Source organism: Lolium rigidum, chromosome 6 (assembly GCF_022539505.1).
Source record: "Lolium rigidum isolate FL_2022 chromosome 6, APGP_CSIRO_Lrig_0.1, whole genome shotgun sequence".
NCBI lineage: Eukaryota > Viridiplantae > Streptophyta > Magnoliopsida > Poales > Poaceae > Lolium > Lolium rigidum.
The window spans coordinates 163,726,534-163,752,128 of NC_061513.1; the positions used below are offsets into that span (position 1 = coordinate 163,726,534).

General features: G+C 45.0%; 2 protein-coding genes and 1 long non-coding RNA gene across 4 annotated transcripts; 2 read left to right on the top strand and 1 right to left on the bottom strand.

Annotated features, from left to right (window-relative positions):
* Nucleotides 1-1,892: 1,892 nt before the first annotated feature.
* LOC124668410 (mavicyanin-like) lies at nucleotides 1,893-2,652 on the top strand. The gene has a single exon (XM_047205556.1). It carries the CDS (start codon nucleotides 1,953-1,955, stop codon nucleotides 2,475-2,477), a length of 525 nt encoding a protein of 174 aa, XP_047061512.1. The 5' UTR covers nucleotides 1,893-1,952; the 3' UTR covers nucleotides 2,478-2,652.
* Nucleotides 2,653-6,744: 4,092 nt separating this feature from the next.
* LOC124660819 (probable polygalacturonase) lies at nucleotides 6,745-9,578 on the bottom strand. Its single transcript, XM_047198658.1, has 5 exons — nucleotides 9,240-9,578; nucleotides 8,742-8,862; nucleotides 8,280-8,454; nucleotides 7,717-7,787; nucleotides 6,745-7,622 (listed from the first exon to the last, which is right to left on the bottom strand). Exons 1-5 carry the CDS (start codon nucleotides 9,576-9,578, stop codon nucleotides 6,988-6,990), a joined length of 1,341 nt encoding a protein of 446 aa, XP_047054614.1. The 3' UTR covers nucleotides 6,745-6,987.
* A 10,775-nt stretch (nucleotides 9,579-20,353) lies between these two features.
* On the top strand, nucleotides 20,354-21,355 carry LOC124668240. Of its 2 annotated transcripts, XR_006991609.1 has the most exons (4): nucleotides 20,354-20,533; nucleotides 20,605-20,705; nucleotides 20,785-20,935; nucleotides 21,034-21,355. It is a non-coding gene; the product is annotated as an uncharacterized LOC124668240 (long non-coding RNA). The 2 variants fall into 2 exon arrangements; XR_006991608.1 differs by having other exon boundaries at nucleotides 20,355-20,705.
* Nucleotides 21,356-25,595: the final 4,240 nt, after the last annotated feature.

Here is a 25,595-nt window from a genome sequence, read left to right on the forward strand (position 1 = left end):
CTCCGCTCGCCGCGAGGCGTACCCCGTGCACCACTCTCCCTCCACTCTCCCGATGGCGTTCTACGACGACGACGGCGCAGCCAACAACGGCTTCCCCCGCCGGTCGCTCCACGCGTGGGAGGGGCACCTCCTCCACCAGGCGGGGTACCCCTGCCCGCCGGACACGAGGCCTCCGGAGGCGGCCGGCGGCTAAGTGCTGGCGGCGTACCAATCCCGCCGCCGCCGCGGGGCCACGCCCTCGATGTCGCCATCGAGGAGGCTCGGATGACGATGACGGACGAAGAGCGCGCGACCCGCGCCACCACCCCGACAACTACACGAGGTGGAACTCGTTCTTCCTCCAGCGGTGGGAGCGGGAGCTGGCGTCCTACGACGGCCCGCCGCCTCCGCCTCCGCGCAACAACGCCGCGGGCCGCCGACGTTGGTGGAGCGCGCCGGACAGACGCCGGCGAACGTCCTCGAGCACATCGAGGGCGGCAACTTCCCGGTGCTCACGATGCCCCCTCCATCGAGGGCATCGGCGAGCCGCCGTCGGGTAAACGTCTGGCAGCCACGGCGCATGGCTGCCAGCTCGTCGTCTTCCGGATCGGCGCCGAGGTCATCCTTGGCGCCGGTGAAGAGGGAGGAGGCGACGTCGCCTTCGACGCCGGTGCGCGTCAAGAAGGAGCCGGCGTCTCCGCCGCCGACCGGAGGGCGCAGCAGCCGGCGCCCTCGTCATCCGCGACCAGCCTTCCGCGCCGCGAGCGGCCGGAAGAAGACGAAGAAAGAGGCCGCCGCAAACCAGCTCGCCGAGGAGGAGGCGAAGCGCGCGGAGGACGCCGCGATGGCGGAGGCGATCGCCGTGTCGCCGCAGGACATGTAGGAGGAGAAGCGCGCGGACGACGCCGCACCGGACCGGGCCGAGCGCGACCGGGAGCGCCAGAGGCGGAGCGGCGGCGGCGGCCGCCGGACCCGGCCGCCGCACGCCAACTCGCCGCCCGCGCCGCTCCAACCGCCAACGACGATGTCGCGCGCTACCGCCGTCTCCGCGACACCTCCATCCGGCGTCGCTGTCCCCGTCGTCGACCTCGAGTCCTCCGACGACGAATGGTACAAGCCATCCCCGGGGTGGGGAGACGCCGGCCAGGGCAGCAGCAGCCAGGCCGCGCAGCCGAATGTCAACGACGACGGCTCCGACGACGACAGCGGCGACTACACGGTGTTCTACCGCCATTTCGGCATGTAGAGCGCCGTGTTTTAAATTTAGCATTTGAATTCCCCTAGCCGAATTCGAAATATAGTCGAATTCGGCCTCTATGTATGAACTCCGCCCGTTATATAATAAATATCATTAAATTTAGTCTATATTCACCCGTTTTTAGCCGTAGTTTGTCAAGTTTCCGTTTTTTAAATTCGCATCGTCGACTTCGCCTGGGCACGCGGCTGGGAAACTACTACTCCCCACCAAATCTTCCTCCAATCCGAACGAAAATTTCGCCGGATTTGGGCGTGGGGAGCACCAACGAGTGGGGATGCTCTTAGACTCTGATCACGCTCCTATCAGTGCTTCAAAATCCGGTTTCGGGAAACATTGAATTTTCCGTCTGAGCTAGCTTTGCGAGCTCAAGGGCGACAGCACGTCCGTAGTCACATGTCATATTGTGTTAGTCCATGACGCGTACCGTAGACCATGCCGATGTGAAACCAGAATGGAAAGTGTCAACATGCCACCAACCCAGCCTGGCCGTGTGTATGACCACTAGCTAGTACGTACATGATTGTTTCAACTACAAAGTCCAAATGCTACCACGAACCTACCTTGCGCGTGCTACCTGATTGTATATAAAAGGCCCCTCCTGCACGGCAGCATCACAAACACAAGAGCAACCCGAAGTCCCAAACCCAGCCAAGGATCAGCTACATCTGGCATTGTACATCCTCTTCTTGCTTTACTTTTTTCAGGTCCAACCGCAATGGCAGCTGCTATGAAGACCACCCTACTTGTCATGGCGGCGATGGCCATCTTGAGCACCGCCTCAGCGGCCACATACAACGTCGGCGAGCCGGCCGGCGAGTGGGGCTTCGGCATCAACTATGGCAGCTGGGCGTCCTCCAAGCAGTTCATCCCCGGTGACAGTATCGTCTTCAAGTACTCCCCGCGGGCGCATGACATGCTTGAGGTCAGCAAGGCCGACTACGACTCCTGCAGCGCCGCAAGCCCAATGACCACCCTTAAAACCGGCAACGACATCGTCGCACTACCCGCCACGGGCACCCGCTACTTCATCTGCGGTATCGCTGGCCACTGCTCAGCCGGCATGAAGGTCATGATCGACGTCGTGTCAGCCTCATCCCCATCGACACCATCGTCGCCCGCACCAGCCAGCGGTCCCAGCGCCAGCAACTCTCCCCCGCCGCCGTCACCCTCCGCCGCTACGTCCGTCAGGGTCACAGCAGGCCTTGGCCTTGTCGTTCTGCTTGCCGGTCTCATGGCTTGAAGCCTTGAAGTCGACATCTGCCGCTGCATGAACATACGAGCTTATGTATAATCAAATATATTGCTGATGTATTTTTTTAGTGAGAGTATGAGACATTACATGTATGGTTTGCATATTCATTGACTCATTGCAAAGGATATAAATTAATATAAAGGCAACATCTTTTCAATTCGGATATGAAATGTTCACTTGTTGTATCGGAAGTTGGAATAGTTTGATTGACTGAGTTGTACATCAGTGCATGAATGGTAGTCGAATGAAAAGTTGGGCCCTTGAATCTATAAGAATCGAGTCTATAAGATTTTAAATATGCTATAGTTAGGGGCGAAGGCTCTAAGTTCTTCTCCTCTGTTACTCTCAGAAGACGCAACATCGATAACTGACTTGGTGATCACATCCATTAAGTTTAGCATAGCTAAGTAAAATACATTGCATCTAAAAAAAGTCGGATCTATTGCTTGTGTATTGTTTTAGAGAGAGAGAGAGAGAGAGAGAGAAAAGGTTTATGTATTCGTTTTAGAGGGTATTTTAATAAAAATATCATCTTCTCAATTAGGAAACGAAACGTTTACTTATTTGATTTTAATTGTTCTAGGCATTAAAAAATTTCTTATGACCCAAACTATCCCTGTGGCGACGAGAATAATATGTTGGTTAATCATGGTCAATTCAGTTGAGTAGAGTAGGTGGAGTTGCTCAGCGCTAAGGTTGATATTATAATATATATGCTTTCTAAGCCTACTGTTGATAATGTTCCTTTAAGTAAGGTTATTGAAAACTAGGTGATACCCAACGCGTTGCTGCGGGAATCGGCAGCGGATATTTTTCTTGTAAAAAAGGGCCATCAAAAATAGTATTTAGAGCAAAAGGTATTGCATGTCACACACAGTTAAAAACATAATGAGAATAATTATTGGTAAAAAATTAGGCCACCAAAAACATGCTCTTTAGAATAGAGAATTAATGAAACACATAAGTTGACCCAAGAAATGTCTACTCTTCCTTTTTTTGCAAAAATGCCACCGATCTATTAATAATCATCAGTAGCAGTACAAATTGATCCAAAAGTAATAAAAGTTACAAGTAGGTCTTTCGACCACCTAGCGACGACTACAAATACTGACGCGAGCCGAAGGCGCGCTGCTGTTCTCGCCCCTCCATCATCGGAGCCGAGCAAAGCTTGTGGTAGTAGATTTTGTTGTAGTAGACAAACGGGAAGTCGTCGTGCTAAGGCCCCAAAGGACCAGTGCACCATAGCAGCAACCGTCACCAAAGATGACAATTGTAGATCGAAAGAGACTGACCTGAAACCACACCAACGAACAAGAAAGCCGATCGGATCCCGCGAGATCCACCGGGCACATGACTCCACGCGCCCTGCCGATGCTAGACGAACCACTAGAGCGAGGATAGAACGGGGAGGACCTTATTCTGACATCAAAATGGAGCCACCGCCTCATCATCCCGAAGAAGACACTGAAAATAACCTAACAAAGAACGAAAACCCTCCTGCCCGCGAGAGGCCGTGGTCCGCCACACATCCAAGACCCTAAGGCCACCGGAGGCGGAGCGGACCAGCAGCATCGCCGGCGAGGGGACGGAACCCTAAATGTCTACTCTTCCGATGGTTAATATGTATGAGAATGTGAAATCAAAGCTTAGAACAATATTTCTGCTGAGTACTTCCGATGCTTCGGATCAAGTGGGGGTGTTCGATTCTATTACACGATGTAGTTTGTAAATGAAAAGTATGATCATAATACATGTATACATTTATTTAGATGCATCAGACGGCAACAAAATTCTAGCAACGTCTTCAGCTCTGCCCAATTCAGATACGCATGGCATGTAAGCTTGAGCCTAATTACAAAAATATTGGAAGCCTAAAGTGGAACGAACCAGTGAGGCGCGAAATCAAACCAGTGCAACATTCATCTTTGTTATGGATCCCATGCTTCTTTTTTTCTGCTAGAAATTGGACGTGCACGTTGATAAAAGATAGATCTCACTATGAACGTTACACAGACCAAATTTCCATCTCTCTCCTGAATCACAACATGGGGCCAATTTGAGACTTGTATACCAAATCCCTAAACAGGGGGTAACAGACAAGGAAATACAACCTCACCAGGTTACAGAGAGTGCAGCCATGAAAACCAGTGTTAGGCAAATTAAATGACCATTACATACAGGCTGAGATAGCCAGACTATTTCCATCGAGGCGATACCAATATAATAAACAATCGGCCACCATATTTACTCAGGAGTATAACATCCACGTGCAAGCGCGACTCAGAAGGCGAAACTGAATTCGAGAACAAATTACAGGGCTAACAGAATAAAATACCAAGGTTAAGTACTACTATACGTTGGGAGGCAGAGATATCAGCAGGGAGCTAGGGAAGAGGAATATATAGTGCCATACATGCAGGCAAGAAAGCGAGCAGTTGGGAGGCGAAGCGGCTCGCACGACGACCCTTGACCTGGAGGATGTCGAGCAGTTGGGACGTGTGGGGTAGAAGAAGCGTCTCCCACGGGCGACGTTTGGTCTGGAGGATGTCGTGGTTTGTTAGCACAATGAAAACAAAAGTTACAGAATGCATTTTTTTCTTCTCTTTTGCTTCAAGCTGCAGACTGAGAAGAAGAAAGAAACGGTATTGGGCTGGCCTTGGAGGAAGGTAGCATATTTAGGCTGGGCCGGTCGAAGGTTTCACCCAGCTGGTAGTAGAATTATATTTACGAAGGATTTGCTCAAAATATGATGGGAAACAGAGTCAGACGGGATTACATGGCTATAAGATGACGTGGATAGTATGCATGTGCAGCTTACAAACGTTGAATGAAGAAAGTAGGGATTAACTTTATAGATATAGATAGTACGAGCAATTTAAAAGTTAGGTTTAGAGAAGTAAACAATCATTTTAAGTTTCTTAGAACTAAACTATGCCAATGAAGGTTGCTAAGTAAAGAGCAAGCTAGATATAATTAGACTAAAGATCTATGATGACAACAATTACTGTTCTACATCAACCAAAGGAGGGCAATCTACCCACGACAACAATTACATGAGGAGTTGTTCCATACCGGATGCATCAATATTTTCTCGATATTTTAAATATGAGATGACAGCAATCGTGGAGAAAACACACACAAAAACTCATACCACTGCCCGATGGTTTCCGGCAAGGTAATATCAATACGCCATTTGTGGACATCTTTCTCTCACAGCTCTCCTCACAAATACACCACGAACATACATTAGTCTGCATATATATTCAGAAAATCAAACCTACAAAGGAAGAGCGCCAAGCATGGATGAGAAACCGTGAGTGGCCGAAATAAATGTGTAAGAAGGAAGATCCTTATCAGAAATCATTTAAAATAAAGATTTCTATTGTCGTATATATAAAAAGCAAGTCACCCGCCCGCTAGAGCGCAAGGAATCGCAAAGTGGTACTCCATCCATCCACAATACCACAATAAATATACTTCTAGCCTTTATTCTAAGTTAAATTTAATAAAAAAATTACCAACTTTATAGAAAATCCTAGTCACATTTATGACACTAAATTAGTACTATGACTAGATTTGTTTGGAAATTTAGTTTCATAATATTTCAATTTGATGCCATATATGTTGCTATATCTACAAAAATAGTTAAATTTTAAAATATTTGATTTAGAAAAAAAAAACTAGATGTACACTTTGTACATTAGAAATATTTGGAACATTAGAAATAGACTGAGTATCGAAGGAAAAAATTGATCGGCGATCCGACTACGCTTTCTATCATATGTTGATTCACAGTCGTGGGAGGGTTCTAATCTGGTCAGCTAGCTGCACGCGAGGACTAGAGCCCAAGCTTAGTACTTCCCCACTAGATATTCAACCCGCTCCAGGGCTTGTCTTTTATCCTGTGCTTGTATGCTACCTGTGGTATGCCGTCGTAGACCCTTAAGATCGGGGGATCTTCTTTGCAGAGTTTCTTGTGTGGTGGGGCTGAGTTGTATCAGACTTTGTTGGGTGCCATTAGTCTTTATATATAAAGCCGGGCTGAGGCCTTCTATTTAAACATCAGACCGTTTATAAATGGTACTGTAGAAGCAATGTCTCAAACCTGTTGTCGGTGCAGTTCGGGAGGAAAATAGTTCAACACTGCCATTGTGAAACCCCTCCAAAAGAAAAGACTGTCATTGTGAAGCTAATCAAAGTTGCAGTCCCGTCTTGCCAGAGTTTCCTTCGAGATTAGAAATCTCAGTGCATGGTATGATCCACCTTAGCTTATTTCATTGATATGCTTGTAAACAACCCTGCTATTATTTGATGAATGAAGTCGTATTCTCATTTTCGAACTAGATTCCAGTCGCTATAAGCACAATGCTTCTGAAAATAAAAGAATGAAGAAAAAAAATGTTTGGCGTGCCATTGATGCCATCCTCCACATAGGAGGAACTAAACATATTGGCACCCAAACAGAACAGACTATTGAAGTGCAAAACCTTATCCGGCATCAGAGGGAATTCGTACAGAAGCTCATCCCAGACGTGCTAGTCAATTCTGTGCATGGGGAAGGCTGCACGTCGAGCGCACCGCCACTGATAGCCTCGCATTTCCATGGCCGGACTGGTGCGCTGCCATGTAGCTTAATGTTAGACAAGCAGATCCTGGAGAACGCCGACTTCGGAATGCCCTTGAGCAGCCCAGCCTCCTTGATGTTCTGGCCTTGAACATTCTTTATCGTCAGGCTGTCGACGATTGGAAGCGCATTGTGGTTGTAACGCTCGTCAGGATGACCTCCAACATCACCAGCAATCCTCAGGCCGTAACGGACATTGTCCAAGGTCACGTCAGAGACGGTGACATTCCGAATGAAGCCTCCCCTGCCAGTGTTTGTCTTGATGTGGATACCGAACCCTGAGTTGTAGAAATTCAGATGCTCAGCGAGGACATTCTCCACACCGCCAGAGGTCTCACTTCCGACAGAAAAGCCAGCAAAAGGGGAGGAGCCTGTGATTCGCCGGATGGTGATGTCCGAGCTGGGGCGACCATAGGCTATGCCATATTCATCCCAGCCACTCTTGATGGCAATCAGGTCATCTCCCGTCGAGATGTAGCAATCCTCAATGCAAACATTGCTGCTTGAATCTGTTCAGTTTGGAGCACAGCTCTGGATTCAGAATCAAAAGCCACATGTTGGCATGAATAGATTGTCAGTGAGAAAGGAAAATAGCATTTGTACCTGGATCGATTCCATCGGTGTTGGGAGAGTCGTGTGGAGCTATAATAGTCGCATTTCTGATCACCACATTGCTGCACACACGGGACAGATGATTTAGACAATTATGTCTCAGCTGGAACAATAATAAATGTAGATCTGGACCGCAAGTTTTGCTAGCAGGCAGCAATAACTAAAACAAACAAACAATGGAGCCTACAATAATGTGCTAATCTTGTATGGTACTGTTTGGCACTTTCTGTACTTTGGTTATGGTTCACTATTTCACTGTTTGGTCCAAACAGTTTAATGTGGTGTTATTGCCAGCTATAATAGGGCAAGAACCCAGCCTGGAGTTCATCTGCAACTTATGATGGTGCAAATGGAGAGACAGTACAGCGTGGATCCTCCTTATCCTGCTATATAACTGCAGTAGGGTTAAAATCAAGCGTGCCCCGAATAAGCTAAGCAATTGGACTGCAAGAAGAAGGTGCACTGCAGCACCTAATTCTGCAGACCTGGCTAGTGGTTTTCCTTGTCAAATCCATAGGGGATTTTGGTCTAGAGAAGTATCTGGCTATTCTCACCTGCAATAAACTGGATGGATGTTCCAAAATGGCGAATCCTGGAAGACCACATTGGAGACAATAATATCGGACGAGTCCATGAGCTCGAGTAGATGGGGTCTTGTGAAGGGCAATGTACCCTTCTTCCACATGTCCCACCACACACTACCTTGGCCATCGATAGTCCCATTCTCACCTGCACATATAACAGTTCCAATCACGAAAACATTCATCACCTAATCGCAAGTGTAGATCTATATGAGGAAGGTCATTCTACAAGTTTCCGGTGGCACACTCTTCGGTCATGTGTGTATGCATGGTGTCATAAGGATGATGCCAACTTTAAACCTTGTTCTGGACTGCAGTATAACACAAGCTAGAACTTTCCAGGAAAGAAACTCTACAACAGTTTCAGTTTCAGGAGTATGATAAAATTTTAACAGTTCAGAATGAGTGATAAATTCAAGAGTTCAGAATGAGAACCTGTGATGAAAACATCCTGAAGTCCTTTGCCATGGATCAAACTCATGTATCTCTTGCCAGGCAGCTCACGCCCTCTCCCATATGAGGGCAGCGGCTCAACAAGCGGCCAGCTCGATGTGTCCTGCTCCAAAAACCAGGAAGATTTCATTAAGAAATCCAGCGGGTTTTTTTAACCTCTACACTAGACACACATAGCTCGAAGAACTCAACGTTTGCAGAAGACGAGAACACATAGGTCAGAGGCCAAGTGGTGGTGGCAAAACAGCAACTTGTTCAGCCACAATAAAAGACCACGAAAGATGGGGCGCCATAATAAAATAGCAAGTTATTCTTCTTCTCTGAATTCCACTGGAACACACACAAGAGATCTGAAGCCCGAACAAAAAAAAAGTTTTTTTCTACTCGGAACAGAATAATGAGGCCGAGCAATCTCTGAACCTCTCTTATAACAGACTAATGAGACTTTGGAGAGGAGCAATGCAGTGCACGGGGCGTGACCTGGGTGGCTCGGATGACGGCGCCGCGCGCGAGGAAGAGGGTCATGTGCGAGGTGAGGCTGAAGGGCCCCGTGAACCAGACCCCTGGCGGCACGTACAGCAGCGCCCCGCCGGGCGCCCTGCGTCGCTGGATCCTGGCGACGGCGGCCGCGAACGCCTGGGTGTTGAGCGTCCGGCCGTCGCCCGCGCCGCCGAAGCTGGCAACCGACATCCAGGCGCCGCGCCTGGGCGGCTCCGGCACCGCCCTCGAGCACGTCTCCTGCGCCCCGGCGCCGCCCGCCGCCGACAGCGCCGCGGCCGCGGCCACGGCCAGCAGGCACCACCACCTCCTCGGCCCCATGTGTGGCCTCTTCGATGTCCTTCTTCTACCCTTGTTTCTCTAGAACCCGAGGGAGGGGCGTCCGGCAAGGGCGAGAAGCAGACGGGAGCGCACGCCGGTGGCACAGATAGGTAGGGGATGCCAAGAAGGAACCAAATCCGCCGAAAAAGTTGGCAGGAGCTCTGTTGCGGGTGGATTTACGTGGGTGCAGGGTAGGTGATAACCGATCTAGCGGTGGGGAGGGCAGACAAGCAGAAGAGTACAACGGAGGCGGTGCCGGGGCGTTGGATAGATCCGCTGCGCGGCGGAGCGGATGGGTTGCAACGCAAACGCCTTTTTTTTCAGTGCGAGGGCAAGAGGGGCAGGCGAGAGAGAGAGAGAAGGGGGAGCGCCGAGCGCGTGGTGGAATTGTGGAAAGCAGAGACGACGGCGGTGCGCGAGAGCGAGAGGCCGGCGAGACCGACCGCGGTATTCGAGGCGTATGTCTGTCGGTGTGGACGGCGTGGTGGTGGCCGGAGGCCGGAGGGCACGGAGGCGTGGCTCTCGCCCCGGATGGGATGGGGAATCACGCGCTCCACTCGGTCGATCGCTGGATTCTGCGCCGCGGTGTCTTCTACTACGAGTATGTTTTATTACTTTCTAATTTATTGTATTATTGTACTCCTACCAATTTGTTTCAACCAAATTTATCTCCAAATATCTATGCAATTGCCTAGGATCCGCACTAGCCTGGCCGGCCAGACTACGACACGGCTCAAACGACATAAACAGACCGGATGGGTTGCCGATTTGGATCGAACCACTGAAGATGCCCTAAGCAGAATCAAGGAAAAAAAATAGCGCGCAATAACAAAATAGCGTGGGTCTAAAAATCGCTATTAGCATGCTATAGCGTGCTATTAACGCGAATAGCGCGCTATAGCGCTGAAATAGCGTAGCGTCGGCTCTCCAGATATGCTATAGCATGCTATTAGCGTTGGAATAGCGCGCTATTTTTTTCCATGAGCAGAATGCATAAGTACCATTCGGTGTGTTTATAGCAACGAAAAATCTCGCACTCCTACTTTGTTTGAACTGCATGGGGTTGATCTCTCTTCTCCGTGAGGCCACTGACTAGGGGCATTGAAACAGGTATTGCCACTACTAGCTTATTATTCCCTTATTATCTTAACTTTAACCTTGGTTAAATATTGTATCTAGATATATTTTGATGTGTAGATTCCTTCATTTAATATTAACAAGAAACTAACGGAGTATTACTCACTTCGTCTTTTGTTATACAGTGGGTTGTTTTCAACATAAAAAACATATCATGCACACAAGTAAGCAGTAGGTGTCCCAACAAAGCGCCAATAACATATTGTTATAGTCTCAAATTTTAGATAATCAACTATTGTTTCCATCAATGACTTCGCACCATATATATACCACTTGGAACACGTGCAGAATTTTAATTTCTCATGAATATGGTACACTATATAGTGGCTAGATAATTTTGAAATATTAACTCTAAGTGGTAGTACTCATGTACGCATATTTTAAGAAAAGAGAGATGCAGAAGGCATATCACGCTCCCTAAAATAGAATTTTCTATTAATCACTCAAAAAGTGTCAAATAATACATTTCATCAAGATGCATTAGGCTCAAGGCACACAAGTAAATATTGTGTCAAACAACCATACTTGAATACACAATTAAGCCACAACATATACAAACACACATACTTGGTACAAAACCGAAACATGCAAAGGGCAAATAACTTACAATGTAAAGAAGTTAAGTACAAGTTAACATTAGATATAAGACTACTATAAGTATATTGGATGATTTACAACTATATGTCATGTATCCGTGAATTGGGGATATGCCTACGTGGTGCAAACAAGTGAAAGCCAAAAAAAAAAGTTGGCACCACGCCAGCTAGCATACTGAATTGGTCCTAGCTGAAAATTCAAGAAAATAAAAGGGAACATGTGAAACGCTTTAAGAAATATAAATAGAAAAGAAACAAAAAAAAACACGTGCAGAATTTTAATTTCTCATGAATATGGTACACTATATAGTGGCTAGATAATTTTGAAATATTAACTCTAAGTGGTAGTACTCATGTACGCATATTTTAAGAAAAGAGAGATGCAGAAGGCATATCACGCTCCCTAAAATAGAATTTTCTATTAATCACTCAAAAAGTGTCAAATAATACATTTCATCAAGATGCATTAGGCTCAAGGCACACAAGTAAATATTGTGTCAAACAACCATACTTGAATACACAATTAAGCCACAACATATACAAACACACATACTTGGTACAAAACCGAAACATGCAAAGGGCAAATAACTTACAATGTAAAGAAGTTAAGTACAAGTTAACATTAGATATAAGACTACTATAAGTATATTGGATGATTTACAACTATATGTCATGTATCCGTGAATTGGGGATATGCCTACGTGGTGCAAACAAGTGAAAGCCAAAAAAAAAGTTGGCACCACGCCAGCTAGCATACTGAATTGGTCCTAGCTGAAAATTCAAGAAAATAAAAGGGAACATGTGAAACGCTTTAAGAAATATAAATAGAAAAGAAACAAAAAAAAAGGTGATGGTCCGCTGGAGTAGGCTGCGAGGCCCAAGTTGGACCAGGAGTGCAGCGGCCCGTTATCCTTCCACCGTTGGAAGCGGGCAGTTCTCGCTGCTCTGTGAGGCCAGCCTAACGCTGTGCCTGCCACACTATGGACCGTGAGGCCCAGCTTTCGCACAGGCCCCAGCGGTCCACTACGCAACTTGGAACGGGCGGGCCAGCAATAGCACAACCGATCCAGGCCCACAGCGCCACGGCAACGTCCACACCACCTAAATGCCCCCGCTCGGGTCCTCCTCCCTCGCGCCCGCGCGCCACCTATCATTCGCTTCGCTGAAGGATTACCTTAAGCGGGCCTCTATTTGCGGCCCAACTTTTGCTCCGCTATTCGTTGGTTCTGGGCCGTGTTTCCGCGCGTTTGGGCTCATTGTGCTAGTACCGGTGGGAGTTGGGTATATAAACCGGTTAGTATTCATTCAAACTTCCGAGGTGGGACTATTGGATGTTTAGTTCGGTCGCTTCGCTGAAAGATTGATAGTTTGGGCCGGTGGACTAGCGCGGCCAAATTCCCTTATCATCATTGGTTCAGTTCAGGTGATCTCGTTTTCTCTACGCTTTGGAGGAATCGATCACATCGCTGGTACCTGGTAGCGACTGCATCTTACGAAAGCAGAACTTTTGGAGAACTAGATACACGCGCACGATTGCTTTGTTAATCAAGATTATATTCTCCAGCCGCATGATCACTACTGTAGCTAGTTTTAAATTACTACTATAGCTAGCTTGTTAGTGTACCTTGACGGAGCGCATGATTGACAGGGCGTGCTATTAAAATAGATCTGATTCTCTCTCACAGCTTTTGGTCAGCTTTTTTTCCATTCACATACGAAAAGTAACGGAACAATACAACAACTTATGCAATTTGTTTTTTCTCCGGGCAAATGGTATGAGGCTATTTATTAGACTGCATGTGTCGCAGATAAAATCTGCACACACATGTACTTTGCCAGACCTCAATTTTTGCCCTTTGACCGACGACATGGTAAGTTTGGCTGCCATGCAGTATATGCATGGCATGCATGCATGAGAGTATTGGCCAAGGACGTGAGCTGTTGTCCAGCACCACCCATAAAAAAGAATAAATAAATATAACTGACTTTTTCTGACTCGTAAGCAACGTGTAGTAACTACAACAGAAGGTAGGATCAGCTATTTCTATAATCACATACTGAACAAAGAAAAAATAGGCCAGAAGGGAACATTAGACTAAACTGCGGGGAACAACAACCTACACGATGGGGAACAAGATCCTAAACGGGAGGGGGGGGGGACAACATCCTACACGGTGGGGAACAATATCATTGACAAGGGATTAACTTGTCAATGCCTATGGATTGTAGGCTAGGGTTTAGTTAGAAGTAGAGGGCAAGTAGATCTCGAAGGTTTCAGCCGAAAAGCACTCGACGAATATGGAAACTAGGGTTTGCGGACAATGATTCGATGATCTTCTCGTCCCTCGACCCCCCTTTATATAGGTGGAGCCGAGGGATTCGTGCTATACAAGGATTACGAGTCCGGGATGGTTTCTAACTCATCCCGCCAGATTACAAATAACACTTCCTATTACAACTCTATCTTTTCCTTAAATACATCTTGGGCTCTCGAGTCTTCTTATTCTTCGGGTAGTGGGCCTTCAATAAACCCCGGGTACTATATTCGGCGAGGCCCATTTGGGATGCCTATGTCGGTAGCCCCGAGATTTTGCTTGAATCATAGAGTCGGGGAAAATCTCTATCGTTTATTTTTACTCGAAAACTCTAACTTTCATACTTTTTCTCATAAAATTCTATATTGTACGGGGATATTGGTAGTTGGGGCTAGTTCATCCGACGGATCGGGTACTAGTTAACTGCTCTAGTGGCAATCCGCAACAACCTACTTCAAAATCACGTCCCTGGACATGATCTCGGGATACTGGTGTAAACTTCGACGAGTGCCGCTTAAGGTCTTACCATTCCGTCGAGTCCCGGTCGAATTTATCGAGTACCTAACGCGTCCGTTAGGATTTTTCTTCGCATCCGTTGATACGGATAAAAGTAGCGGAGCGCGAGTCTTTGGCGATGCCACGCCCGGCAGAATAGTTACGGGGTCTTACCTTCGCAAATTTGCGGCATTCGGAAATTGATCGCAACTTTCGCGTTCCGAGAATATATTGTCGAGTGCTTTTCCGACTGTTGGAATGGCACATTTTATCGAGTCAAATATGACTTATATTGCTCTCCCGATGGGAGTATATGTAGAGTTAATTATAACTCGAAATATACTCTCTTGTCGTTTTATTTTTCCTTTGTTAACTTCATCGGGCACGCGAACGGCGTTCCCGATGGGAGTAGCCCCCGAGGCTACAGCCAAGAACTTGTGCTTGGTTGTAGGCTCAACATTTTAGTCCACCTTGTCGCTATATTGCCATTATCTCCTGATATTCTCTCCTCCTTCTTCTTCTCTCTTTCTTTTTTCTCTTTTTTTTTTTTTTTTTTTTATATTTCTCGGGTGCGCGAACAGCGCTCCCGATGGGAGTAGCCCCCGAGGCTACAGCCAAGAACTTGTGCTTGACTGTAGGCTCAACATTTTCTATATTTGCCATGGTCGAAATTTTACTTTTTTCGAAGTAGCCCCCGAGCATTTGGGCAAAAACTTGTTTCTGACATAGGCATCCCAAATGGGCCTGCCGAATATAGTACCCGGGGTTTATTGAAGGCCCACTACCCGAAGAATAAGAAGACTCGAGAGCCCAAGATGTATTTAAGGAAAAGATAGAGTTGTAATAGGAAGTGTTATTTGTAATCCGGCGGGATGAGTTAGAAACCATCCCGGACTCTGTAATCCTTGTATAGCACGAATCCCTCGGCTCCACCTATATAAAGGGGGGGTCGAGGGACGAGAAGATCATCGAATCATTGTCTGCAAACCCTAGTTTCCATATTCGTCGAGTGCTTTTCGGCTGAAACCTTCGAGATCTACTTGCCCTCTACTTCTAACTAAACCCTAGCCTACAATCCATAGGCATTGACAAGTTAATCCCTTGTCAATCATAGACAGAGGGAACAACACCCTGAACAAAAAGGGAACAACCTGGATGGAGGGGAACACTAACTTGGAGAGAAGGGAACGTTAGTCTAACGGTGGGAACAACAACCTAAACTGTAGGAAACAAGATTCTAAAAGGAGGGGAACAACAACCTACACGAAAGGGAACAAGAGCCCGGACAAAGAGGAACAACAACCTACACAAAAAGGAACAAGAGCCTGGACGAAGAGGAACAACATCCTAGAAGCTTACACGGAGGGGAACAAAGATCATGTACAAAGAGGAACAACATCCTAGATGGCGGGGAACAAATAGCATACACCGAGGGGAACAAGAGCATGTACGAAGAGGAACAACGTTCTAGACGATGTGGAACAATAGCCTACATGGAGGGGAACAACATCCTAGATGGCGGGGAACAATAGCATACACTGAGGGGAACAAGAGCATGTACGAAGAGGAACAACGTTCTAGACGATGTGGAACAATAGCCTACATGGAGGGGAACAACATCCTAGATGGCGGGGAACAATAGCATACACTGAGGGGAACAAGAGCATGTACGAAGAGGAACAACGTTCTAGACGATGTGGAACAATAGCCTACACGGAAGGGAACAACAACACAGATGGCGAGGAATAATAGCATACACTGAGGGGAACAAGAGCATGTACGAAGAGGAACAACGTTCTAGACGATGTGGAACAATAGCCTACACGGAAGGGAACAACAACATAGACGGTGAGGAACAAACTGGTAGGTTGGAAGGAACATGACCTTTTATAATGAGGAACACGAAACTTGCACAAAATTACACATATTTTTAGACGTATGAACTCAAAAAGAAGAAAGAAATATACGAAAATCAATTATTTTAAGTAACTAGAATCATTCTAGTCCAAAAAGAATAAAAAATGCAAGAAATAAACAATAGAAAAATATAGAAAAGAAACATACCAGTAAAACGAAAAAAATGAAAGAATACAGAAATATACGTATCTTTTTTGACGGGACAAATATACATATAGTAGTTATCGTCCGGAACGATCGCAATTTCCCCCCGCTCGGGTTACAAGCTCACGCTACTGAGTTCGGCGATCTGGCAGGTGGAGACGGGTATTTAAGCTGGTCGAATACTTCCTCGGTTGGCGAGGTGGGACTAAAACGGTGAGCTGGTGCGCAGTCTGTAGTTCTGTACGTTGGTCGCCTGGCTGGACTCTGGAGGCGTTGCTTGTCTAATGGGCTTTTCTTGCTTTGTCGAGCTGGGCTCATACACAAAGGCCACGCGAAGAAAATTTGAGCAGCTACTGTTGGTACTACTTTCGAACCGAGTGCTTGGCAATTGGCATAGAGACGCATAGTGAAATTGCTTTGCAAAGAGCCGAGGATGGAAACACTTACGGTCATCTAACGAAAGATGGACGAATCTAACAACTGCAGTATGCTTTAATAAACACATGTCGGTGAGAATAATATTGAATCGCTCTGTCATGCCTGGTTGTACATTCAAGAATGTGCTAGAACCGTAGAAAATCTTAGCTATGAGAAGCACACATTTGTTTGGTGGTCTTCTTGTGTGCTTGTGCTAAGTGCTAACTGCGGCTTAATAGCAATCAAATCTAGGTTTTTTATTCACATATGTTTCATTACAACAGACTATTCATTTACCAAGTATCAATCTTTGTCTCCATGGCGAAACACTGGTTGTGGCCTCATCACGAAGTTCTACGGTTGCGATACTGGTGTTTTTTAAGAAAAAAAACCCGACATATAAGAGTCGTCTTAATTACTAGAAAAACTAGTTGAATGTCCGTCCGTTGCTACGATCTTTTTTTTCTTTGTCAATGAAAATTGTATATGTGGCACATGCTTTTTGTTCTTTTTCATATTCCTCGTAGCTTCGGTGGATAGACAGAGCGCAAACAACAACATAATCTCATAACCTATGTTGGTAAATTCCTTTTGAACGTCGAAACCTTCCATCTCCCGGCAGCACACATAATCTATACAAATGAAACAAGCATCACAATAATTCTTTAAAACAGTCGTACTCAATATGTAGAGAAACAAAATACAATTCTCTTTATGTAGCTACTTTTGTCGTGTAGAACTCGACGCGTATTCCCTCCTTTCCAACCAAGGAGATCTCTTTCAAGCTAGCAGGATGCACATGCATTTTTTTTTACTTGAAAGTAACCCTTAAAATTAGTGCACCCTCTATCCCGTTTTAGTGCCCCCCCCCCCGCCGCTCCGAGGCTCAAATCTTGGTATGATTATCGGTAATATCCTTTGGTGTTTCTCTTGAGTAGAAGGTTGAGAAGCAACTTTTTATGGTAAGTAAATTGGTGTGCTTCTTTGGCAAGGTGTTGTACCAATACTCTATCTTCTTCTTTAATGGATGGACAGTGCTCCTGTACGTAAAAAAGGTAAGTACATGGCTACACTTTTACAAGTTAATTAGAATTTAATTAGTACATTTAATCTCGTGATATCTGAGTGGAACACCAGAGGTCTAAAGAGACACAAATATGTAACAATGGTTTTTTCGAATAACATATTTTATAATGCAACAACTGATACCATCCAAAAAGAGGATTTTTCCTTCCATTCAATAATATTTTAACACTGATTCCACACGGTTTCCTTGTTCCATTCCGAGAGTATAAACACAACCCGAATAACTACCAACAAGGCACCAACATGAGAAATGTCATCATGTGAGAAATGAGTGGCATCATCGCCATTTAGAACTTTGCTTCCAGAGGATCACGGTAATATGAAGTGATCGTAGCATGGAAGAACATTTTCCCCACACCTTTTGCGTTGATTATGGGGAAGATAGAACACCAACAAGAAGACTAAAATTAGGCATCGGGAAATCAGCAGGAAGTCAAATTATCTCAAAGTAAGTTTAATCAATCTCATGGGATAATCTAAGTTGATGTTTTAAGCTATCGAAAACATATGTCAGCTTGCCGATGTTACTTTCTCTTACACAAATACTAACTATCATAAAAAAAGATACAACTATGATTCCTTATGACAAATCCACTTATTAGCTAGATTGTTGATGGCACTTCATCTTGCAGAAAACTAATTATCATTAAAATAATACTCTGATTTTTATTTATACCAAATCAAGTTATTTTCTTGGTGTGCATGATTTCTTTTAATTTATTTTGTTCATTTGCTTTGGATGGCATAAACCATGATTCCATGATCCCCTCCCAATCTTAGAAATTTACCAACGGGATTGACCACAAATGCAGGCACAAATTAACTATATGGCTATCAGTGTGCATCCTTTCAAAATAAAAATAAGTCATGTCTTTAGTTGGGTCTCAAGAATCAATGGAGGCATTAAAGGCAATGGGCACAAACATGTTGTGCCCCCTGTACCAGCTCATGGATAAATAGAGGCAATTTTTGCAGTAAAACACCAGAAATGTGATAATAGTAATAAATTAATGAGCATAGGTATTAGAGGCAATGGAGGCAAACATGCTGTGCCCCTATACCAGCTCATGGAAAACATGCTAAACTCATCTTTCATAAATACATCATCAACAATTCTGGAGCACACATGAAAGTATAGAAAGTATAGCATGTCAGTGGTACTGCCAGTAGTAAATTTGTACTGCTGAGTAGAATGATTATCATCATTATTTTAGAACTTTTTAAAAAATGCAAACTGAGAGAATTTGTCAAAATATACTAATGTACAGCTTGTGATTTGCAAGCGCAACTATTAATTATAATCGGATGCAGAACACGTTCGTCTGGGGCCGCGGAAAGAAGCAGCCTCTGTCAACACTGCCTTGATGCCCACAGTCGAGAAGGAGTCATCGTGCCCGCTTGACGCAAGTGGAAAGTGTATTGCGTGCACAGGCATGTCATGCACATGGAGACGCCGCAATACTATCACCTTCTTGATGCATGGTCACCGTGTACAGGAGCTCCCGCGACAGTACAAGGATTGATTATGTGTGGCCACTGATAACGAAACGGATTGGAGTCACAACTCTTGTTCTACCGGATCAGAGGACCAGAATGACATGGTTACATTGAGGTAACTCTCGGCGATGGCTGCATTGACGACACCAGTGGGGTGCACGTCCTCGTCAATCATGAAGCAGGGCGAATGTCTGTGTGCCCCATCGTCTCGTTGCGCATGCCAACATAGTAGAAGCCCACGAGGATCACCTGGGAGTAGAAGGAGAAGTCCTTAATCATCATGGCAACACACGGCATGGATCGAACCAAGAACAACCTACTCGTGTAGAATGATAGCCCAATTATTATTTTTAGCATCTAGGATATACCAGACCAAGCACAAATATTTATGGAGAGAAATTTAGAAAAAGCAGATCTGGAGCAAAAGTAATCAAGGTTTACCCATAATGGCCAGTGTTGTCTCCCTTGAGGCCTTGATGCCTCCTTCAACTCTTGAACTCATCTGGTCCTGGTGTTGCCAGATCTGCTCAGGTGTGGCACCTCGATGGAGGGGGCACGACCAGCGAGGTACCACCGTCATTTGTACCCTCCACCTGATGAAAGCTGCAACTCCACGACCTCCCTCCTTCGTGTGCAACGGGAAGTAGCGCACCTGCGGAGCGCCAGCGTAACCAACATAGATCTGATAGACCGACTCATCTGTCGCCGCAGCCTAGCACTCGCCACCGAGATCCTCCCAGACATCCTAGCTCATTCCTCCTAGCATCCATGCAGATCGAGACCGTCTACCATCGTCCTGGTCCTACAAGGTGGTGGCGGCGAGCTAAACTCCAGCCTCTCGGAAAAGTGCATCAGGAACACAATTCAGGAGCGGTGAGAATGAAGGTCGCCATTGAGAACAAGCAAGTGCGTGTGGGTGGGGCGCCCTCTCGCGCTATCCACGATAGCCACTCGTTGTGGGCGGTTTTGGTAATGTAGGAAAAAACCGGGCGTGGACTGGGGCGAGCGATGGAAAAAAAGCCCTCGCGGAGGATTACCTCAGCCGGCCAATGCTTTTCCTCCTCTCCACACGCTATCTCCCTCCCAAACCCTATTTCTCTCCCGGATTGCTCTCCCTAGCGGCGGCGGCGAGCGGGCTGCCGGCGGCGACAGCGGCGGCGGGGAACGACGAGGGATGGTTAGTGCATCCTCTTCCCCAGTCTATCCTCTCTCGTCATGTCCTCTCTCCTGTCTCATGGTGGGGAACAGGGAGAAGCGGCGGCGGGGAATGGGCGCGCTCTCCTCTGTTGTCATGTCTTCTCTCCTCTCTCCTGTGCAGCGCCGGGCAACGGAGAACACTGCCGTCTGGAAAGTGCGCGTTCACCTATTCAATCTCGCTGGCTCTCATGTCTCTATTCTAACCCCTCTCTATATTCTCTGAAGGGGCGTGGGATGGTGATAGAGAACTGAGGCGGCGACCATGAAGATCGAAGCCCAACAGAAACTCTTCAAGTTTAGTGATTTCTTCACTAAAAAAATCAGAGGTATACTTCATCAGAGTTTACCTTGTTTGTCACTTCCTTAGATTTGGCGAAGTTGAGCCTACTTGTGGATGTATCCAAGGTCGTGTGACGATGATGGCCGTCAAGAAGGAAATGCAGGACGATTAAAACATCCTGGACAAATCTCCTGTTGGATAAACATTTGTTCTATGCAACAGTTTACATTGACCGATGAGGTGTACACGCAGGTCTAGCTGCTGGTCGACAACTAGGTACTGCTGTAGTGATCTGAATAGGCTGTGGTAATGTATCTGTGATTGGTCAATAAGGGTTGAATTATCAAGGGTCTGCGCATTGCTGATGTTTGCAGGAAGCAAAGAGGCGGATGCAGGACGGGAAGAAGAGGACGCATGCGACACTGTCGGAGATGATGCCGAGGATTGCTCGGATACCACACATCTTATGCAAGAGGCTCACTCGGACACCGCACATGTTCTGCCAAATTGTATGCAAAATAGCTGTTTGCGAGAAAGGAGCAAAGGGGCTCAAGTAAAAGATTGAGGGTGACTATCTCGTGAACATGTAAGGAATATATAGCCGTTGTTGTATTATGCTTCACATACTCATTTCGAATGTGATGACATGGTTTGCTCTACAAATGACATGCCTTAAAGACTTCACAAGTTTGTATACCCCTGTCAGTTTTTTGCTTCATGCTTAAATTTTGTAGTTACTCCCTCCGTTCTTTTTTAATTGACTCGAATTTAGTACAAGTTTGTACTAAATCCGAGTCAATTAAAAAGGAACGGAGGGAGTACCTTATTCAGTGATAATTGGTTTGTTTTCAAATTCATTTACTTAGAACGTGAGGTGATTATTAATTTTGTAGCTAGGTATTAGCCTCCACCATGTTCACATTGGTTGTCCAGACAATGTGTAGTTGATTAACTTAGTTCTGAGCAATTAGATTAGGCAATATATTAGGTTTCTTCATTTGGCTGATGGATTTATGTGTTCTTGCATCTGAATGGTAAGATAGAGGAGTACCGTGCATGCCTGGGTTGTGGGAAACACTCGCCGACATCCAGATTGGTTGGTACTCTTGTTCCTATTCGGTGTTGCGCTGCAACGTTCCCTTTAAGCTATGTCTGAGGCATTCTCTGTGGTGAGGGAAACAACAAGGAGGAGACGTTGATGTTCAGGGTATACCAGATTCGCTTTGTTATGGTGGAGATTTAATGCTGTACCATGCTGAGTACTGCCCTCCTTGCAACTTAGAAAAACGTTTGTTGGTTATTTTGCAATTTACAAAATCTGTATTAGCTTCCACTTGCTTGTATAAATTTGACTGTTACTACCTCCTATCCGTTTTAATCGGCACGGATACCACGCACTACATGCTTGCGATCTTCACAACTCCGCATCGATTTAGTCAGATCGAAGGGAGTAGTTTTGCAATATGCTTCAGTTTTTACAGTATGCGGATACCACCTAAAATATGTTTTTTTTGTTTTTTGTATTCAGGCTTAACAATATTCAGTAGCATGGTTAATACTATTTCCTGTTTTTTCAAGTTTTTTGTGTTCATGCTTAGTAATATTCAGTAACATGAGGCATTATTCACCCAGTCTACATGCCAAAAAATTACTGGTCTGTTAGATGACATGCTTCGTAATAGTAGAACAATCGGTGTGTGCAATCCATGGTTAACCAAAGCGTGCCTAGGTGCTAGCAACAACAAATTGCCTACCGCTTTCATACATTGTCAACTTACTTTTTCTTAGAGAATGGTAGCTGCGGTACTTTAGTGTTCAAGTAGCAAGGGAAATAAATTGGCTGGCAATTTTCCTTTCCTTTTCCCCCTCCATTCTCAATGTTACACACATTAGGGCATACTTCAGTCCCGGACTCCTGGATTTCAAATATTTATTCACTGTTGCTTCTGTATAAGGTTGTCATGTTAGTTGAGCTATCAGGTACTGCCATCACATGCATAATGAAGTTATTGCTAGCTAAGTTAGTTATAGTACTGAAACAACTGAATAGTGATACCATCAATCTCCCTAGACTGAGCTTTGTTGGCCACTCCCAACTTATTCATCATATCCAGCTTAACCTGATTGATTGTTGATTTTATGATCCGAACCTTAACAATACGTAGTAAGAGTTTCCTTGTGCCTCTACACTTCTCGATTCACTCAGTGCAAAGAATATGCTATCGTCTTTGAAGAGGAGATGGGAAATAGTTGGGTGTGCACAACTGTTACGAACTCCTTGTAGAAGCCCCATAGGCTCCTTGAGAAATAGTACTTAGTAGCCGTCTCATGCTGGTGAAAATACATAGACCACAAAGTCCATCATATATTTCTAGGTGCTTTCTTGTTCATGATGCCCGCGCTTCCGCTGCTACATCTGTTCCAGAGATTACATTTTCCTCCAACCTACGACTAATTATATCATGTTGGGAGTATCACAAATTAGTGCGTGGTGTTTCTGAACCTGAAAGATAAATATATCTGGTTAGATAACCTGCTTATATCCTAAAACTTGATGGTATGTTGTAGGTCCACAAAAAAGTCTGATTGAACGATGGCTCGAAAAATCCTGTACGTTTTGCTGATACTTTTTTCTCCATATGACTCTGATATGTGCTGGTGATATACATTACGGATAGCTTCATTTTTTAAGTCTAGATCTAAATAAACTATCAATGTTCCTCATTTAACATGTCTACGAGCTAAGCAACTTTATAAATTGTGTTGTGCTGATAATATTTTATTAGTCATTATGGAGGTAGCGTGGAGAACTGTTGTCTGTGCTCACCTGGAATTGTAGCATTGTTCTCAGCATGTGTCATAGGGACTGTGTCCCATTACCTTCTTTGCATCCAGTTGCAACAAAAGAAACACACCTGCTACGACTTACTACCGGTTGACCAATGATCCGGATGAGAAACACTATTATCCCTGTCTCAGTCATTCCTATGAATCAAGAGAATACCTTCTCTTGATTATATCTGATTAAGTATCACTACTAGAAAAGGAGGCAACATGGGCATGTTTCTAAAGTGGTTCAGGCAAGCAATAGATCAAACATTTGTTATCAAGGTAACCTTTTTTGGATGGTTAATGGACTTGTTAATTGCTATTTAAAGTACTGGATTTGTGCATTGGTTTACCTGATTCTCAAATTTTGTAGGTACATGGTTAAACTATTCTCAGGCTCCGTTTGGATGTTTGTATTGGCAGGCTTGGCATTGCATTGGGTGTAATATCAATGTCATGAGATATTCACATTGAGATCAATACCAATATCTTTGTTTGGATGTTTAGATATTTGGATTGTGGAATTGATATCCTAGTTGAATGCCAAAACCTGTTTGGATGGTAAAAGTGATGTATTGCATTTGTATGACAGTTTGATCATAATACATGTTTGCAAACGATTTTCTTTGACAGTTTTGAATATAGAATGATTGTATGACATAACAATTAATAAAATGCAAAAAATATATAAATTTATGACATCATCTTTTAACTTTAAACAAACATGGAAAATGGAGTGAACATAAATTCATAGGAGAAATACTATTCTTCAAAATATGACAATAGAAACACAATAACAAGTTCCTTGCATAATTCAAAAGGTTCACCACACGTTACAATCTGGTACACAATATTACAAGTTCTTACGATAGGTCGCACATGTCATATGAATTAAACTGCACTCCTCTAATTTAGCATCAACAACCATTCCTTCCTGAAGGCCATGGGGAGCTCCATAAGTGCTTGGAATAAGCGTTCACTAAGGATCAACTTACCATATGCTCGCAGCTTGTCACTCTGAGAAAAATCTGGTATCTTATCAAGTGCGGCAAGGATATCAGCAGGAGGAGTACTCTCTGGCATGGGTAATGGCTCAGTTGTCTTCAAAGCATCATTGAATGATGTCTTCAGCTCTCCAATCATGCACAGAATTGCGTCACACGCACGCTGCTTCTTTGGAGCTGGTTCAACAGATTCGGAGAGATTTCTTTGTCTTCAGGTTGCGGATCTGCAGCAATCTCAGCTCCTGTCCTAGCACCTTCACCAGTGGCATGATCTTTTGAGTATATGGTGCAGATGTCATCCCAATTGTGCACTACTTTGTTCTTGTAAATAGCTGCTTTTTCATTAGCCTACAAACATGATCAGTGAGGTCAGATTGGGAAGTTGCAAAGTGAGCATGTATTAGATTGGTAAGATAAAGGACATACCTCCACGTATCTGTTCCATACATCATCACTATCAATGGACAGTACGTTCTTCTCATTGTCCCAACCAAATCCACTCAGAGCAAGAATTTTGCTAAGGATCTCATAATGCTTGTCAAAAGTTTTGCACCTGGATACAATTTTATCCTTTGTGACAGTCACTCCACATTGGTCGCGTACAGCCTTTATAGCAGCATTGTAGACATGTGGCTTCCATCCATTTTGGGCATGATCACCATTGTTGTGATGCTCAACAAGCACCGCCAACAACGCACGGTCCATCTCTGGAGACCATTGCACATAACTTCTGCTGAACTTCGCCTTGGATGGTTCTTCAACCCTGGATAGATCTTCAGCCATGGACCTACATCATAACAAAATCGAGGACAATGGACACACAAAGTAGATTAAGTACAAAAGATCGGGTAAGGTCATTTCATATATTAATTTGTCATGATGATGCATGTACAAAATATCCAAAAGGCACCATCTAATAGCACAAAAGAAAGGCCAACTCCAAGTAGCTAACCTACACATCCTACTACACATCTAATTCTGCATGGGCCACAAGATAATCAGCAAACATGTCGTCCGCTAAATCATTTCTAAATATGTTCCATTCAGCTGTCATTTGAACAGTTCTAATATAACCAACATCATCTACAGGCTCAATGGGTTGA